General features: G+C 37.1%; 1 protein-coding gene across 8 annotated transcripts in view; it reads right to left on the bottom strand.

Moving 5' to 3' along the window:
* Window positions 1–18,782, bottom strand: part of TUT4 (terminal uridylyl transferase 4) — a 49,921-nt gene that overhangs the window by 4,917 nt on the left and 26,222 nt on the right. For all 8 annotated transcript variants that reach the window (XM_062581052.1, XM_062581051.1, XM_062581057.1 and 5 more), the window contains exons 13-27: window positions 16,814–17,559; window positions 16,187–16,337; window positions 15,536–15,622; window positions 13,960–14,063; window positions 13,541–13,598; window positions 13,343–13,446; window positions 12,585–12,674; window positions 10,640–10,753; window positions 8,969–9,046; window positions 8,375–8,552; window positions 7,915–7,962; window positions 7,734–7,816; window positions 5,499–5,614; window positions 3,612–3,772; window positions 2,665–2,762 (exon numbers count right to left, since the gene is read on the bottom strand). In XM_062581052.1, the coding sequence (XP_062437036.1) occupies window positions 2,665–2,762; window positions 3,612–3,772; window positions 5,499–5,614; window positions 7,734–7,816; window positions 7,915–7,962; window positions 8,375–8,552; window positions 8,969–9,046; window positions 10,640–10,753; window positions 12,585–12,674; window positions 13,343–13,446; window positions 13,541–13,598; window positions 13,960–14,063; window positions 15,536–15,622; window positions 16,187–16,337; window positions 16,814–17,559 (2,216 nt within the window). The remainder of the gene's footprint in view (window positions 1–2,664; window positions 2,763–3,611; window positions 3,773–5,498; window positions 5,615–7,733; window positions 7,817–7,914; window positions 7,963–8,374; window positions 8,553–8,968; window positions 9,047–10,639; window positions 10,754–12,584; window positions 12,675–13,342; window positions 13,447–13,540; window positions 13,599–13,959; window positions 14,064–15,535; window positions 15,623–16,186; window positions 16,338–16,813; window positions 17,560–18,782) is intronic.

Here is an 18,782-nt window from a genome sequence, read left to right as displayed (position 1 = left end):
TGATTAGTTCACTAGCTATTTAATGGTGTTTTTCTTTAATAAGCACCCAACTCATAAAGACTATTCACAAAAACAGCAGAGCGCTCCCCAACAACATCCCAACTAAGCCAAAGTTCCTAGTGGCTCAAATGAGTACAGCTCAACTTGCACTCATTTTCACTAGCAGATAGTTTGGCCTGTTAACGTGCAACATCCCACCATGAGAAACATAATTTTGAGCAAATATTAGCCCCAAGCTACTCATTAGATTCCTCATACATCCATTTGATTTTTATTCAGTGTCTTCCCCACTCTGTTTACGTACAGCCCAGAATCTCATTAACTGGATACAAAACCTGATTTCTAAACAGTGGTTCTTATTACCAAAGATACCTTTGTAAGCACTTCCAAAATAAGCTCCTAATATTTTTTTTAATGTTTATTTAATCTGTTAAACAAGAAATTGAAACTCCAAATACCCAGTTTCAACCTCTGTATCCTGATGCTAGGCCATGGCTGAAGGCACAGAAATAGCCATCATCACAGCATTTGTAGAGCTTTCTCTTTCACCAGCAACATACAGAAGCAGGCATGAGCCTATCTGAGCAGAAAAGCATTTCAAGAGTGCGGTTGACTGGGATGTTTATTACCAGTGTCTATATTCATCTAACTTGTTATTAAGCACTCAGATGAGGTGGTGATGGTATGAGATATGCACCTCCAAAAGAAGATTCAAATTAAAGACAGCTGCTTAAGACAGAGGTCTCAATCTTCCTGTGGAGTTGCTTGTCTTTCTCCGTAGGCTAGAGCAGAGAGCTAAGCTCCAGGTAACTCAGCTGCTGTGAAGTATTTGAAGTTAAAGCTCTCTGCAGCTTGTCACTATCCCTGATTGCTCTCCAGTCTCCTTAAACTGGCAGTTACTTTTCTTCAATAACCAGTAGGTCTGCAGCATGCCCCCACAGCAGGCACTCAGCTGGTTCCTCACAGTAGCATTCTGCATATCTTGCCATGGGCACAGTTGAAGCCCAGAAGCTGGGACTGCTCCCTGCTGCTAATCCAATCATTCCTGTGCCAGTGCCTCTGTGCCTTTCCACTAAAGCAGGAAGAGAAGGTAAAGCCTGGGATTTGAAAGCCAATGACTAGTTTAACTAGTTTAATTTTAAACAGTTCAAAAAACAAAGCAAAACAAATCCCCCCTCCCCCTCAAAAAAAAAAAAAAAAAAAAGGAGCAACAACAACAAAAAGAGCACATGCACAGACTACAGCCTGACTGCAAACTTTTAACCATCATAAGCATACATGGACATGTCCACAGCAGGAGAGAAGAAGTTCCAGCTTCCACAACCATGCCTTCCCTTTTGCCCCTTCCAGCACTATAACATTCCCTCCCATCAAGGAGCCCCCGGATAGCACATATTCCGTGGCCTCTCCAAGAAATTCTGACCAAATGACCACCCCACAGCACATACACAGAGTCCAAGGCATCACGATGACGCAAGACTGACTGTGCACCTGCAGTAGGACCAGTGTGTCTGATGTACCCGATTCCTGTGTGCGTACCCACATCTCCGGCTGCAATTTCCCAAACAGAAATACAAAGCTCCTACAGAGATGCTTTTGTGTCATGTGATAACAGCGCGGTGGCAGCCTAGCTGTTCATTTAGAACAGGGTTGCATCAGTCCCTCCTTAATAACAGATTATTATAGTAAAAAGTGATGTTACAAAGTCTCTGTAACTGGGACAGACATTCCAAAGAATACTTGCTGATCAGTTATGAAATACTCAATACCTAAATTAGCAAAGCAACTGAACACAGCATTAGTAATCAATAGCCCTGATCCTTCTGTTTGCTCACTTGCCAGCTTCATAAGCAGGCTCAGGTCTCTCAGCCTATCAGCTCAAAATTAATCAATTTCTGCGGTATTCCATACTCCAGTAATACTAAATGCCAGCAATTGTATTTGTTCACTCTCTGCTATCCATCTCCATATAGGAGCAGGCTAAATATATTCTTATCTAGTTCTAAAGAGACCTGAACAAATTCTAAGAAAAAAAAATAACCAAAACTTCCCCGTGGTTCTGTTTGTACTTCCAGCTCACTCTGGCAGGCTTTCTCTTTGTGCATCATATTTGAAGTGAAGTATGATTCATTTATGTTCCCTGCCTATTCATGATAATCATCCTTTCCCCTTCGATTTCCAATCTTTTTCTACCCACTGCTGCTGGCTGCCTTCCAACTGACTATCTGCAGAATCCTTAACATAGTTCCCCTCTGAAACACCATAAAATCAAGATAGTCACAAACCTAAGTCTCTTGCATGTAAACGATGAGCTGTGCTTCATCTTTAATTTCAACTTTGAACACTTCTAGTGCACATTGCCAGAACAGCTATGCACAAGACTTCAAAAGGCATCTCAGCTTAATCTGACAGAGAGCGAAGATGGCCTTTCAGAACTGCAAGCTGTCTCATATGAGACATGCAGTTTCCATACTGAAAGACCACAAATGGTTTCCAAGAGACTGGATTGTAAACTAAACAGTTTTAGTAACTGGTACTGTAGAATGCATTGTTGCCATTTTAAAATCCAGAATTTGTTAAGAACAATCTGGCAAATCCGTTCCTAGCATGGCTCAGTATTGCCGCTTTGTACTAATTTTAAAACTAAAGCTAACTGCAACTTACACATTCTGATGACTGTCTAGTGCGCAAGGGTCGTTCCACCTGCTGCTGGCTCACAGTCACTAGCTGTGAATTTACCATGCTTCGGACCAACTGGGCACCTAATCAAAGAACAGAAATTTTAATATAAATTACAACAGTTATGGATCACAGAATACTGAACATGGAGGTACAGCTGCTAAAACCCAAGATTAATTCCAAGTAATACAAATTCTAGCATGAACAAGGCTCACATTGCTAACAGCTGAGAACACTACTTCGGACAGGTTTCCATGCTAATCCTGTGAGCAGTAGGATTTTGACAGTATTAACAGCAGAAATTTTTGAGCTTAAAGAAAAAGGAGTAAGGGAGATTCAAATACAGAAAAGAAATAAGGTTCTCTCTAAAGTTCATTTATGATCTTTTTTCCTATTTTTTCAAGTACTGTAGGCACCTATCAGATTAACTTGAATGTTTTTTTCAGTTAGACTTGTCTCTCTAACTACTAACAGTAATTTGAAAGTCAGATCTAGCTTCTCAGTTCACCTGCATGCTTTCAGAAGTCTAACTTAAGACTACCGATTCTTGGTGAAAGGATATTTACTTACCTCTCACAGATGACATAGCACTACCTAACATTTGATAAACACTTGGAAGAGGAAATGCATTTAGTTATTACTACTATCACTGCTCCTAAATGCACCCATCATGAGTGAAAGACAAAAAATACGATACTGTGAAGCAGACCATTATTTACTGTTGAGTACATTTCTCCCATCCATCCATGCAAAGTCTGTACTTCAAGAGACATTATTCCCCTTGGGAAGTAACACTTTGACTAAAGCCTGTATTTGCAATGAATGAAAGCAAGTATTAGTTGCAGAAAATGTGAAGGTAATTATCAGGTCTGTAGAGAAACCCAGGGAAAGAGGAGACTTCACACACACACACACACACACACACTAGTTACCTGGCACACTATTATTTCTCTGTCGTGTTTGTTTGAATTCAGGACAATCTCTTCTAACATGACCCACATCCCCACAAATGAAGCATCTTTTCTCTCTTGTTTCTCTATCATCTTCTTTCACTTCTTTTTCATCATCTTTCTCATTCTCCTTTTTCTTCAACCTGAATAACAATGTTATTGTTATTGTTAGCACTAGTGGAAAAATACACATGCAAACAAAACAATTCTCTGCACAGTTGTTAAACAGGTACGCTCAAAGGGAATGGTCACATAACCAACACCTGTACCAGAACACAAATACCTTAGAAATCCCAGAAAAACCCTTTCATAAGTGAGGCTGGTTAACAAACAGTTTGTACAAACTTAATGAGCTTGTAAGCTCCCTGAAACCACCTAGAACCTATCTGCCTGTATGAGTGAAGAACTGTAGCTGTGCTTAAGCAGGCTTAGCCTGCCAATTACTCTGAGAGTAGTTCTATGCTACAACTGCACTAAGTGGGAATACAGGCAAAATGAGTCAGCTATATCAGGGTAGATATGCCCTCCATCTGACTGGAGATGGAGTATTTCTCTACAAGAGTGTATTAGCACCTGAAGCCTAGATAGGGTGTGAAAGAAAGCACTGATGCCCATTCAAACATCAAGTATTAAAACAACAAATAGGAGAAGGATTAGCAATGAGGAACCAAGGCGAGAAGTAAAGGTCTTTTTCCATAAGATATTTGTAGGATTGTTAAGCGTTAATCATATTTTGCGAGACATAATTTGAGAGCCATTCTATGTGGCTGTGTTGCAGCAGCAACTTTCTGTGAAGAATAGGTGACAACTTCTTTCCCCAAGATAAACACAGAAAAAGAGGTGGTATACTTTAGAGTGCTAGTGTTTGAGGAATGTGTTAAGGGAGAGGCTGAAAGAAATGGTCAGTCTGTGACCTTGAGGTCCAGAAGCAGTTCTGTTTATCTTGAATTCTCCTGACTGAATTAAAGGCTATAAATAATAAGTGATTTTGCAGCAGGAAGAGACAAAGTTTCTTTTAAAGAATCATGGAGCACACATCTGAACATAAGGAATAAATCAAAATGTGCAGACTTCAGTCTTTAACAATAAAACCCCAACTTTAAGAGCTTCAACAGGTTTTTAGCAGTGAAGCACTCTATACTGAATGTGTCATTTCATTCAAAATTCAAAGCAGTAGAAATATAGAGAGCACAGGTTCTTTGCCAATTCTTGCTGAACTCTCTTTGGAGACATGGACCTGCACGTAGTAGGGACCATCCTTTTGCAAGAGTGCTGGATCCAATATTCCTACGTACAATTAATGTACAAGGGCACAATCACTAAGTGACAACACTAATATGATATTACAGAAATGCAGCTAACATACCTATGCACATTTTAATTACCCCTAGATTTTAATCAATGAACTTTACCTGGCATGAAGAGGTACATTGTTAGATCTACAGAGGAATTCAAATCTGCTTTCCCAATATAACCACTACAGGAAATCCATTGTAATAAATTATAATTTGTGCAGTCAGGTAATACTGTCTTAAGACCATCTTAAGATTTACACTATAAAAAGGTAACTTACTGACCTAAATGTTAAGGTCAGTTATAGTTAAAGATAGATCATGAAGCAAAATATAAACCCACAGACTGCTGATTTTACTCTATACGTGCTTGTATGAATACTCATAGATTTAAGCAGATGACCAGAAATAGTCCAAGAAAAGCAAAAACAGGAGGGCAAGATCAGACATGAAGCTCTGATTGTCTCTGCAATTTAGTACACTCTTCATTTCCATTAAAAATTAAAATTCCCAGATCTCTCCTGATGTAATATGACTTCAAAGATTTTAAAGTGTTAGCTTTATATATATTGTTTACCTTCTCCTTTTTGGACAGTCTTTCATGTAATGACCAATTTTTCCACAGACACGGCAACATCTATCATTGGGTGCCAATTCCCCATCTGTCAGCACTTTTGAGTCAAAGAAGTATTCCTATCAAAACACAGACAGATACAATGTATAAAGCATTCACTTACAGGACAGAGAAAAGAAAGAATAATGGTAACTTTCTTCCCCATTCCCTAAATTTACTTCTTCTTAGGTTATAACTAGTCTTTTTTTTACCCCTTAGATAAAGGCAACTTTTGTGGGAGATGTGGAGTAACTTGGTCTAAGAAAAGAACGCTTAGCCTGAGGAACACAGGCTGAATTTGCACAACATTTATCCAGGCTCCAGCCTTCCGCCTCTCCCCCAAAACCTTCCGCAAAGGTTCTTCAGAGGACATGGGCAATGTTTCGCACATGATCTATTTTGGCATCTTAAGTTCCTGCTTGGATGCTTTCCAAAGTAGCCCATGGCCCTTTCCAAATGACATGAATAGGCCCCTCTAGACTGAACAAAGCTCAGGTGCCCACATCACGTGGCAAATAACAAATGTCTTTTAACGGTGGGAAACAGAGGTAGCATCTGCTCGTTGACCTCACTTACATCCGTGCCCCAGAGTTGCTAAGGACTGCTGTAGTTCTGTCACCTGTCAGGGCAAAGGCCACAGTTTACAGCCTTTGAGCTGCACAAACATTGTGAAAGTACTTCTCTTTTCTGAAAGATTGAATTGGAGCCCCAGACGGAGACGTCCTAACCCCAACTCGGGGACAAAGTCCTACCATAGCCTCAGGTAATTCTCTCAATCTTTTTGCTTCAGTCTTTTTTTTTTTAACCAATAAGCGGCAACATGGGGCATTAACTTGGGCAGGAGACTGAGAACTGCTTGTTTGTTAAGCACTTTGAAGAAGGAAAATGCTATATAATACCACTGGCACTACTTTCTTCACATAAGGGGCAGCTCATACACATATTAAAAGGCTGCTTGCTGTCTTGCCTTTTATATTTAGGTAAAACATTCAGTGAAAACTTGAGATAAGGCAAAACAAGTCTAAGAATATCCAGTGTAGGTTTTCCAGAAGTACTACAACATTGTGTTGAGCATGTATCCTAACAATACACTGCTAAAAAAAAAAAAGTCGAAAAGTAATTGCCAATAATGTTTACTACTCATGCTTACATATTTGTCAAATATAAATAACTACATCCAACACAGTAATTCATTATTTGTATCATAGCAGCACTCAAAACCTGCAATAAAACTCAGGTGCTATTTTACAAGGCACAGCATGACACAGAATGAGCAGTCATTACATGAAAGAATATACAATACAAACTAAGAAAACCTGTACAAAGAGTCAGCAAATGGAAAGATTAGATAAGGAGGGATGAAGACAAGTAACAGTAAATCTCCTTTCCTGTGTACCCAAGCTGCCAGCTCACATTCCAAAGGTTTTTCAAGAAATACATTAAAAAAATAAAAGAAGAAAAAAGGAGATTTTCAAAGTCACATCACCACTTAGGAGCACAAGCCCTACTGAAAGCCACCAGGAGAACACTTCTAAAATATCTTTAATATCTACTTGAAAAGATGTTTTTACCAACATTAATTCTAGCTAATTTATTTGCTCATTAAAAAAAAAAAAAAAAAGTTCTCTATTACACATCAAATGACTGCACCCTGCGGCAGAAAGGAGTTATTTTTGGTATGGTGTCTTATGAGCATATTTCTGACAATGATTCACTTGCATGTTTTGAAGGTCGACTGATAATAAAAAGTTGATCTTTCCTCCTTCTTTTCCCTTCCTCAGTGGCACTTGTTCTTTCCCTGATTTCTGAAATTGATATACATGCAACATCTTGCAAGCCTATTTTCCTTAGTTACACAAACAGCTACCAAAACTCTTCAAGCCATTTGTGGGTTTTAAATATGATTTTTCAGTTTTCTGTGATACTTAATGACATATAATGAAAAGTTTCATGAAAAAATTAAAAATTTACTTTCCCCAAAACTGCCAAAAACACTGATCTGATTCCTACTCTAAATTTTATACCACAGAAGCCCAAAACTAAGCTGTACATGTTATGCAGATGATGTACAATTACATGTATAACACATACCAAAACAATCAAGATATAAAAGACATTTGCTCTAGATGCATCATTCTACTGGACAGAGAAAGGAAGAATACATACTAAAAGCTTCACGACAAAACTATGAAAACTTACAGCTTCTCTTCCAACAGTTGGGTAGAATGGGGTACCAAACAGTTTCCTCCCATTGATAAACGCCTTCATTATGAAATTGGTCACTATTGGAAAAAAAAAAACAACATTATTGAAAAACAGAAAAGGCACAAAATTTTAGAAATTAGTGAGCATTAATCCTCAGTACACTTTAATAGCTTACTTTTCCTAGAGACTCCAGCACCGAGATTATGATTCAAGTCAAACGGATCTGTGTAAGGAAGGGAGAAAAACAAATCTAAGAGTTGCAAAAGATATACTATAGCAAAATTTTTATTTTTGTAAGACAATTTAAATACACTCACTGAGTAGGTGATAGCAAAGCAACACTGACGTGTTTTAAAGATGTGATCAATCATAACAAAGTAAATAGTAATTTTTATATATATATATACATACACACACACACACACACATATATATATGTATATGAAAACAGGAGTCTAATCTCCTCCTTCATAAGCTGTACGACTTGCAAACAGTTTTTTTCTTTTTCTCTCTTTTTTTTAATGTAGCTGGTAGTTTCCTTACATAAAGATCCTGTGCAACCATGAGAACACATCCTGGAGCAACTGTGTTCATTCCTCTTTCATTAACAGAACAAACATTAAACATATAGGTACCTTCAATGGCAATACACTTGGATGTCCACTGTTTCTCAAACGTAGTTAACAGCTTCTTCTGCCGAATGCTGATCACGTACTCCTTGAAGTCAAATTCTTCAGTGTAGAATCTCAGCAACCCTAACCAGAGTTCTCCAAGGGACTCTGTGTTCTTTCCAAGAGAAGGCAGACGCTTCTTCTACGTGCAATTGAAGACACGATTTATAAAGGTACCAAAACACTTCTCATCCTCCTGAACTCTCTAACTCCTCCTAACTATGAATTTGTCTATCATGGAGAGTTTTATTTGGTAAAAGTAAAGTGTGACTACAAATCACTACAATCAATGCTAGCCCAATCCAGGCCTGTTTATAAGGGAGGGTTTTGTTGTTGTTGTTGTTGGTTTTTTCCTGGTTTCATTTATGTTACTTAGAAATTATTTGAGATAAACCAAGAAAAAGCTGCCACTCATTCCAGAAAAATAGCATTTAGGTAGAAAGTTATAATAATACAGTTATGGTAGTTTAGCTAGTCTTTTATAAATTTCACTGTTATATCACATTCCTGCAAAAATAGGACTTAAGCATTAGTGCTCTTCTAGAATTAAAATATTACCAGTTCTTCCATGTCATCAAAGAAAAAGGCATTCCATCCATCCACCATTCTTTGTGGAATCTGTTTTCCATCAAATATCTGCAGAAATAGAGGGCACAATTACCATTCTAATTTAAAGTCACTATAAAAGAGCTGCAGTTTTGCCGGTACAAGATAGTACAAAAATATCTATTTTTAAATTTTTTTGCAGTTACTTTGAGAGAGGGCAGCAATAATGCATAAAGACCTTCAAACATACTTTAACAAGTAGGCAGAATTTCCCATTATAAAGTATTTTGATACTTTTATTTACTTGTTCTTTACAACTAAGAAAATGTGACTAAATTAGAGAGTCCAACATAGGGCTACGAAGATGATCAGAGGGCTGGAGCATCTGCCCTATGAGGAACGACTGTGAGAGCTGGGCCTCTTGAGCCTGGGGAAGAGAAGCCTGAGGGGGGATCTCATCAATGTGTACAAGTACCTGAAGGGAGGGTGTCAAGGGGACGGGGCCAAACTCTTTTCAGTTGTCCCGTGTGACAGGACAAGAGGCAATGGGCAGAAACTGAAGCACAGGAAGTCCTGCCTGAAGGTGAGGGGGAATTCCTTCCCTGTGAGAGTGACGGAGCACTGGAACAGGTTGCCCAGAGAGGTTGTGGAGTCTCCTTCTCTGGAGATACTCAAGGCCCGCCTGGATGCAACCCTGTCTAACATGCTGTAGGTGACCCTGCTGAGCAGTGGGGTTGGAGTAGAGGATCTCCAGAGGTCCCTGCCAACCTTACCAATTCTAAGATTCTATGATCAAGATTCAGATAGCCCTCTTGCCCACAAAATCTCTAAGACAACTTCATATGACTTCTTACAACTTCTTCTTACCACTTAACTTCAGCAAAGCCAAAGAGAAATTCCACTGTTATTTAAATACACTCTCAGGGTAGCAATAAAATAACCACTCCTAATCACGACTGAAGTATCAGTAAGAAAGTCAAGAGTCTTAAGGCAGTTTTCCTCTTGCAGGCAGATGTCAAAAAAAAAAATAGTCTGAAAGGAGTAATTTTCAGAAGTGCTTGAGTTCCAGCATATATCCAGGGAGAGGTAGGTAGCTGACTATGTATACTCCCCACTCACTCACACGTACACACAGAGGTGCAGAAGATTATCTACTTAAAAAAAACCAAACAAACAAAAAAAAAAAAAACGAAAAAACTTTCCTGACACATGTAATATTATCTTTAAAGTTGTACCAAAACACTAGTTATTTTTTCCCTTACCAAGTTGGCTTTTTTTTTTCCTTTTTATAGATAAAAAGCCGAGCATTAAATAATTTGAAAATAACGGATAGAAGAGTTGGACTCAAATCTCAAGAGCATCTGGCAGCCTCATAGATACAATTCACTTCTTTCCATCCCACCTGCCAATTTTTTCCCTATCAAGCGCAGCACAACTGTATCACCATGATACGAAAAATCTCAAAAGTCACCATGACAGCAGCACCTAAATTCAACAAAGATTCCTGAATTTGTAGTAATTTTCTTGGTAAAATTTACCACAAACAAAGTAGAAGTTAGGAATCTGCTACTGAAGAAGGGCCACATTCTTCATTTTGCCCCCTAATCCTAAAAGACTAGAATTCTCAGGTCTGGATTGAAGAAACAGCGCCTTTATTTTCACAGACTTTTTCTGGAAGCCTACCTCCTGAAGAACTGGAATAACCGGTGGGTTTCTCTGCTGTAGAAAGTACAAAACCATAAGGATATAGGCATATGAAGACAGACTCCCTCGGGATGCATCTCCAATGTCGCAGCGCTGAACAAAACAAAAATTGTTTTAGGAAGCCTGAAAAATAAACGTCTTATTTAGAGTCAAATGTCTTCTGGCATACTCGGAACATAATTTGGCTCACATAAAAACAAACCTTCTCACATGAAAATATCTTTTAGCTTCTAATGTGTCAAAATGTAAAACAAAACAAAAATCCAAAACCAGAAGGCCCAACATCTGATGTCTAGGTTTCAATACTATAAAACTAAACTTTTCTTAAGCCCACATTACTATAACTACTTCTTTCCTTTGAAATTCTTTTTTTTTTTTTTTTAATTAAGAGGTAAGTATTTCCATGTTGTATTGGCAACTTCAGCAGTACCTGCTGAAGGTACGTGCACACACACATCTAATTAACCCAAGGCCCAGCCAATACAACACACAGAACATAAAACAAACATCAGTGAATACCTTACGAGGCTTGAAAATCTTATTACAATGTAATCTTTTTAAAACACCAGTTTCTAAGCTACATTGTATTCTTCAAGTATGTGTCATAAGGACAGATAATGTTTTTAATCTCCAAGCCTGAAAAAAGCATGAATTCACAAACTACTTTCACAACAGAAGCAGCACTGACAGCTGTTCCTGCTTTTTTGCCAATTCATACATAGGGGGAGGCATTTTGCTCAGAGTATTTCTATAGCTTTGAAGTCACTTCCATACATCGGAAGAGTATGCATATCAGACTTTGAGAATTCCTTCTTTACAGTAGCCTTTTGGAATGTATGCAATACTATAAAAATGTAAGATTAATTATTATCAATGGATGACATTTTAAATCAGGGTGTAGAAAAGGTACAGCAATTTTCCGCATTACTGAGACCACACACACAAAAATCTTTACAAGTCTTGGTGACAGTATAACAAACATATGTCTATCCCAGTCTGGAACAAAGTTATTTTACTCATCTTGATACATTTTATTACACTAACATCTGGTAGCATTATGTACTTTCCACAACAATTTCATTTTCTACACACAGGTTAAGCTTTCCTTGGATATGGTTGGGGAGCTTATTTTAAACAGTGTAGCTTGAATAAAGAGAAAATACCACATTTCAATTATCAGAGGCTGCATAGTAAATTATTTCCAAGATCTCCTTGTCCAAAAAATAACTATAAGACTTTGCCAGAATATTTTAAGGAAGAAAAGAAGATGCATGAGTCTTTGGGTTTTTCTTTAAGATATTACAAGCAATATCTAACAATGAGAACCACAACATGTCCAAACTCTGAGATTCAAGTGCATGTCCTACGTATATCAACATGAAGTTGAGACTTGTGCACACATCATCTCCCTCACACTTCCTGGCTTTTATAGGAAGAAGGCAGGGGGGCCAGAAAAAAGCTGCAATACTCTATTGGATGGTCGCAGATAGCCCTTAGATAGCACCTAGCTAGCCTCTATGTCCTACAATTACCATTTATTTTTTTTCTGGGGATTTTTCTGCCAGGTTGTTGGTTTGAAATTGAAATAGATTAGAAAACAAAACAAAACAAAAAACCCTTCTCCTTTTGAGATACAAGTTTTCTTGTAGACAAAACTCATTCATTCAACAGATAGCAGAAAAAACTAATTTTGGCATAGAAATATACGCTAGTAACATTACTGTCTCTAAAAGAAACAGGATGGATTTTTGAGATAAGAATTTGCTTCTAATATATACAATCAGATGGTATGTCAGCATAAGAAAGTGCACTTCATATGAATAATGTTACATTGTCTCCTTTCCAGTTGGTATTAGCAAAAGAGAAACTCAGTGGCTGTATCAGAAAACAGCTGCACAAACAAGAAATCTTCATTTTGTATTACCTTTGCAAAAACTTTCATTGTATAACCCAGGTACTGTACTCTAGGATCAATAGCTGCATATGTAGCGAGCATTCTTGTGTTATGCTGTGCCTGGAAAAAAACAAAAACAAAAACAAAAAAACAAACAAAAAAAACCAAACAAATGTTTCAAAATAATTTATGGTTTATTATAGTCAGCAATTCAAGCACTAGGGATCTATAACATAAACGGGAGGGGAAGGGAAATCAACACCTAGTAACATTCCTGCAGCTTTTTTTGCATACACACAACCAAAAGGTGAATCTAGTATTAATGCAACAACAACAACAACAACTCTGGAAAACAAAGAAATTAGTCCATAAAAAGACTCACTTTGGAACAATTCCACAAATTGTATCATCTTCTTTGCAGGTAACATGAGCTCGTTACATATGAAATACGGGAATTACATTGTATTAAATGTGAACTAGGATGGGATGCACTACCCACAATGACCGAAAGGCCATGGTGACCATGGCACCAACAGCTTTTCAGGAACGCTCACAAAAATGCTGTGTGCCATCATGTTATAGAACTGTTCGAATAGGACTGAGGGTATGGGTGACTGATACTAAATAATGAAGAAAAAAACAACAACATTTTAATTGGGGTCTCAAAATGATTCCCTCGAGTGATTTTGCATGTTACTTAGAACTTTTAAAATTGTAAAAACAAATACACTCTCCAGAAATCAAAAAGTTTTCTATAAACATAAAAGCAAACACAAACAGGTGCCTACCAGTGTATTGTATAAACTGATGTCTCCTTCTAAACCACTTCGCCTGTGTTCGAATTTTACTATAGGCACTTTGGCTGTTGTTATAGGCAAGATGTTTCTCAAACCTGGAGAGGCAAGACTTTAGTACATAAAATATTTCCATTAACTATATATATAATAGATGTAAATATAAAACAAATAATATTTAAAAACACCTACCTGGATGCTTCTTAAGAACTTTTGCCAAACCTTCTATTATTTCCTTACAGTTTAATTTCTAGGAAAAACAAATAGCACAGCTTCAGATGTTAAAGCATGGATCCTACACCAACAAACAAATTTACCATCAAAGAATATATTCATAAAGGAAAACTCTGTGCAAAAATAAGTAAGCAACAAATCAAAGCATCCATTTCTGTATACTGGTGACTTGTATTCTCTATATGGACATATACAGTGCATTAAGTGCATCTATAGGGCATTAAAAAGATTAAGTTGTATCATGTTTCAACTGTGTAGAGTTCAACAAGTTAGTGTTCTATTAAGGCAAACTACCTACTCTTTGTAAAGAAATTCTAGAGTGAAAAACTTTAAGAATTTTTTAAAGTAGCAAATTGCAACAATCTCAAAACTCTCACCTCTGCATTTTCATGGCCTTCCAAGGTCATGCAGATGTCTAGATCACTGTCCCGAAACCCAAATCCATTCTTTGACGAACCAAATAAGCAAAGTCTGGCTTTGTCTGAGCAACAGAGTAGACCAAAGAAAAATATATTAAAAAAATATATACACACACACACAAACAAACAACAAAAAATGCCATATTTCTGCTAGTTTAATGACTGCTTACTATGAAATATTGCTTAACTGAGATGCAGAAGTGCAATATATTAAACAAGCTTTAAGAGAGAGCTTCCAATGACAATTCTAAGACTAAATCTTTGATAAATGAGGAAGCACAGTATTTTTAACTGATTTACAGAAAGTGAGGCAGAATAAAAACATTTAATTCTAGTAAGTTAGACATGTAACAGACTCACTAACCATTAATATAATGTAATTTTACATATGCTGAAATGTTGCTGAAATGTGCAGCTCCACTTCACTGTTTGAAATGAATCCCAAGAAGTGTGCAAATCCAGTCACCGCTACAGTTTAACCCTACAGACAGAGCTTCTTTTAGAACACTCTTTTGGTTCCATTGATATTTCATCTAGGTTGCCTTTTTTAATTATTTTTGCTAGACAGGTTTGGCCAATCAGTAATTCTTCTTTAATCATAATATAATGTTTAAAAAGATAAAAGCACTAAGATTTAATATATTTTATGCAACACTATGTCCAAGTTGTTTTCTATACATTTTCCTTGGAAACACAAGATTGTAAGGTATTTTCACTCTTTTAATGGAAAGTACAGTTACAGAACTGAGAGGAAGCAATTTCTTCTCAATATACAAGAACATATTTAGCTGCTCAACTGAAATTAACGCTTGCAAAATATATCCAACTCTTTGTGGCTACTCCCTAACCTTTAAGGGAATCAGAAATTTTCAGTCTTTTAAGGTTTTGTAACAGGCTTCAATCCTCAGCTGCTGCCAAAAAGCACAGGGCATAGCTGGAGGATGGAAGCGCAATTCAAAGCTGCCTGATCCCAGGCCGGTTACGAAAGAAGGGATGGCCTTGTGCATAAAGCAGCAAACTGCAATGCAGGAGACCAGTGTTCAGTACCTGCCTCTAGCATTATTTTACACCACCTCATATTTACACCCCTGCCTCCGATTTCCATCATTGCAATACGACACTTTTTCCTATTTTATAAAAGGGATGTGAAGATACAAACTCCTCATGCTTTCTGAGATACTCAAATGCTGATGACTAGGCAACAAAAGTACTTGGACCACAACCAAGATAACACTACACCCAGTTGGCCAGGGCCCATTTGAACTTTTTGTCCTCACTGCAACAGCATCACGAGTCTTGTATCAGTGTAATTGCTCTTGCAGCTTTTCCTTTGTTCTTGAGACATGCACATGGACTAACATATGAGGGGTGCTCAGTTTAGAAGTCCGTAAGATACATTTATGTATAAAGGAAAAGGAGATGCCACTGCTTCAAACAAGGAAAATGAGCAATAAGGAGAACAGGTACATCATCACGCTCTGGGTAATGTGAATAAAGGCAGCATTAACAAGAATTGCTACCTACTGTGACATACCATTATACTCTTTTCGAATAAACCTTTCCAAACTTGCCAGAATTTGCTCTCTGTTTTGCTGCTCTGATAAAGGAGGGGATAATTCGTCTAAGTAAAAAGAAAAGGTTAAAACACAGTCAGATTTGACATTCAGCTATACTTCTACCTCAAAAATTTTCTTCAGGTTATCAGTACTATTGAATACTTTTCACATTTGCTTTTCTTGAATATCTATTAAAATATTTTTCTTTCTTTTCATGATGTCATTAGAGTTGCTTAGATTTTATTTCAGATGTTTGCCTTTACTGTAACTACTCAATGATAGACACCCAGAAGGGACTTTTTCCAAGAGAAGCTATAAAGTTTGACCAATGTAAAGCTAACTTTTACTCAGACTCTAATTTCTGAAAACACTAGCAATGTTTTAAAAATCCAGTGAAAAATTCTGTATAGCATTAGTTATTCAAACTCATTGTGAGAACTTGCTAACAACCATGGATTAAATAAAGTGGAAATAAGAATAATGGTCAGTTTGTAGTCTAGCCTACCTGCAAGAACATCTTCCCACTGAATTTAATTGGAAGAAGTAATTTAACCCTATATATATATTTTTTTTCCCCTAAACTACAAATCACTGTTTGCTGTGGAGTGCAACATACTATTCTAACTTACCAAAACATCTCTTACACACTATATCAAGTATTTCCCGAAATCTGTCTGTCATTGGTGGTAGTGGTTTTAGATCAATTTTCTTAAAATCCTCTGGGCAGTCATTTTTGGAATGTCCATCCCGTTTGCAGATGCTGCATACTATAGTTGGAGGCTTTGGAAAAAACAAAAGTATGTAAATATAATTTTTATTTTAAGACAGTCAGACATAACATTTCCATGTATGTGATGCAACCAAGAACATTTAATATCTGAACAGTAATAGAGTTGCTAAGAAAAGCAGAAGAGCACCGTGCATTTAGTCCTCTCACTGCACAACAGCACCCAGAAATTCTACCAGAACAAAGGAGAGGCAGAAACAAAAAAAAAAAAAAAAAGGACATATTCTATGGAAACCAAAAGCTGTGCACAGCATGGGGTAACAGACTTTCTAGCTCAAATGGTATACACACTCAGTGTTTTTCAGTCCTGAAAACCAGGTACTCTAAAATGGCTTAAACTGCCATTCATAACAGAGATTGGAATGTCAGCAAGAGAGTCCTGTCACCTGGTCACCTGTTGATAGTTTTACTGATTTAAAAATCATCACCCACTCTCCCATAACCAGCACTGTTTAAATAAACAGCTTACCTTTCCTGAAGTCAAAACAGACTTATCAAACACATAATGCATTTCTTCAGTAGAGAGTCTGCCTTCATCTTTATGATCATGAGCTTCCACCATTGCTTTGCAGTTGTGCGAGGTAGTTGGTGTGCCAGTGCACTTACTCTTCTGAGAAGACTCTCTTACCAAATTCTGTCTACTTTCAGCATCAGAAAATTCATTACTAGAATTTGTGTCATAAGACTGATGTTCACTGCAGTTACAATGGTGGGTTAGCTCACCTTCAGTTAGACAAACTCCTGAAATTTCTACATCATCCCTCCCTTTAAGTGATTTTTGCTTTAATTCACAGCATTCATTAGAAATAAGGGATAAAGTTTCTTCTTTGTCTTCATCATAATTAGAGTCCAACGTTGAAAGTAGCAAAGAGTCTATGTTCTTGGAAGTGTATCTTTTGGCACCAGATTCTACTATTTCATTACATTCAAGTTCATTCTCTGGTATGTTACATCCACTTCCTATATTTTGTTTATCTGCAACTTTTTCTCCTTGTGGAAGGCAACAGTTGGCTATAGGTTCTTCAGACCTTGTGGATTTCTTATTGTTAATTTTCCCTTTTTCTTTTTTCTTGGTATCTGGTTTGGATTTAATCCCATCTTTACTTTGTGGACACGCAAAATATTTATATGCTGTCCTAAATCGCTCCAGGATGTACTCAAATACCATCTGGCTATTTAGGCTTCGTGCAACATTCCTCTTCAGTGCAAAAGGATCTAAGGAAAAAAAGAACAATTTGATCAATAATCACTGATTGCTGCATTTCAAATACCAATTCCAGACTAAAGCAGTTGAAATGCTAAGTTTTGAGATGGCAGTTAAAAGTAAGAGATTCTTATAATACAGTCCAGAGGCATTTATGGATTTACTTAAAGAATCTAAAGCCAATACGGTTTCTTTGGTTGTCTCTACACAAAACCCAGTACATCTATTATGAGTGCCTGGCTATTACAGATAATCCTAAATAGGGTTCTTTAAAAGAAAAACACAGGTATACTGTACCATTACATTATGACCATTTTCAAAATTAGAAATGAAAATAAACATCCAAAGGCAAAACAAATGTTTGAGCAAGTCTGCCCACACATTTTTCCTTCACTGAAGGAGCATTTGCATTTCCCATAAGTAATTAATTTCTAAAACTGACTTTAAGGAAACATTATATGAACCAATCTCACTAGGTTTCACTCTTAGTCTTTCCTAATGACTTCTAGATCAAATATTTTTCCAAGTAAAAAGAGCATTTGTGCGAGTGTTAGAAGTTTGCTTGGGAAGATAATATCAAACTGAGTTTCTGTTGTGTCTTCCTTACTTCAGTTGCAAGTTTAACATAAGAAACAGCAACAGGTATCAGAACCAGAATGCATACTCTTTTTTAAAAATACTGTCTTTCTCAAGAATCAATCCTTTCATCTCAAAGGTTTTAGTTCCCCTATGCTGACTAAATACTATTTTTTTCTTAAAAATTCTAGCTCAGATTGGTTAAAGAAATGAACTGTGAGAAGAAATTCAAGCCACAGAAGTGATCTTGAAGACCACTACTCAGTGTGTGCCTCAATAATTCATTACCTGCTTTCTTGCTTCTTTTTCCTCCTGTTCTTCTCATACTTTACTGACTCCTCATTCAGTACATCTTAAGTATTATTCTTTGCCTCTACGACTCTCCTCGACCTACTCCTCCTCCATCCCTTCTCTCACCCCATGTGTTACAGAAAATCTAATTCATGAACACCTTCTATTAAAAAATAATAGGCAAAATCATTTTCTTTCTTTGCCTGTCTCTTAAATGCATTAACTCAGGCTATACATTACTATCAGATTCATACAGTCTCACTCCTCCAAAAAGCACTGCTCATAGCAGGACACCAAGACTCTGAAGCATAGTCCATGACATGCCATTCAGTTTCATGGTATAGAAATATTACTGAAAGGGGAGGGA

This window comes from Rhea pennata, chromosome 8, assembly GCF_028389875.1.
Source record: "Rhea pennata isolate bPtePen1 chromosome 8, bPtePen1.pri, whole genome shotgun sequence".
NCBI lineage: Eukaryota > Metazoa > Chordata > Aves > Rheiformes > Rheidae > Rhea > Rhea pennata.
This window is presented reverse-complemented; position numbering and strand designations above follow the sequence as displayed.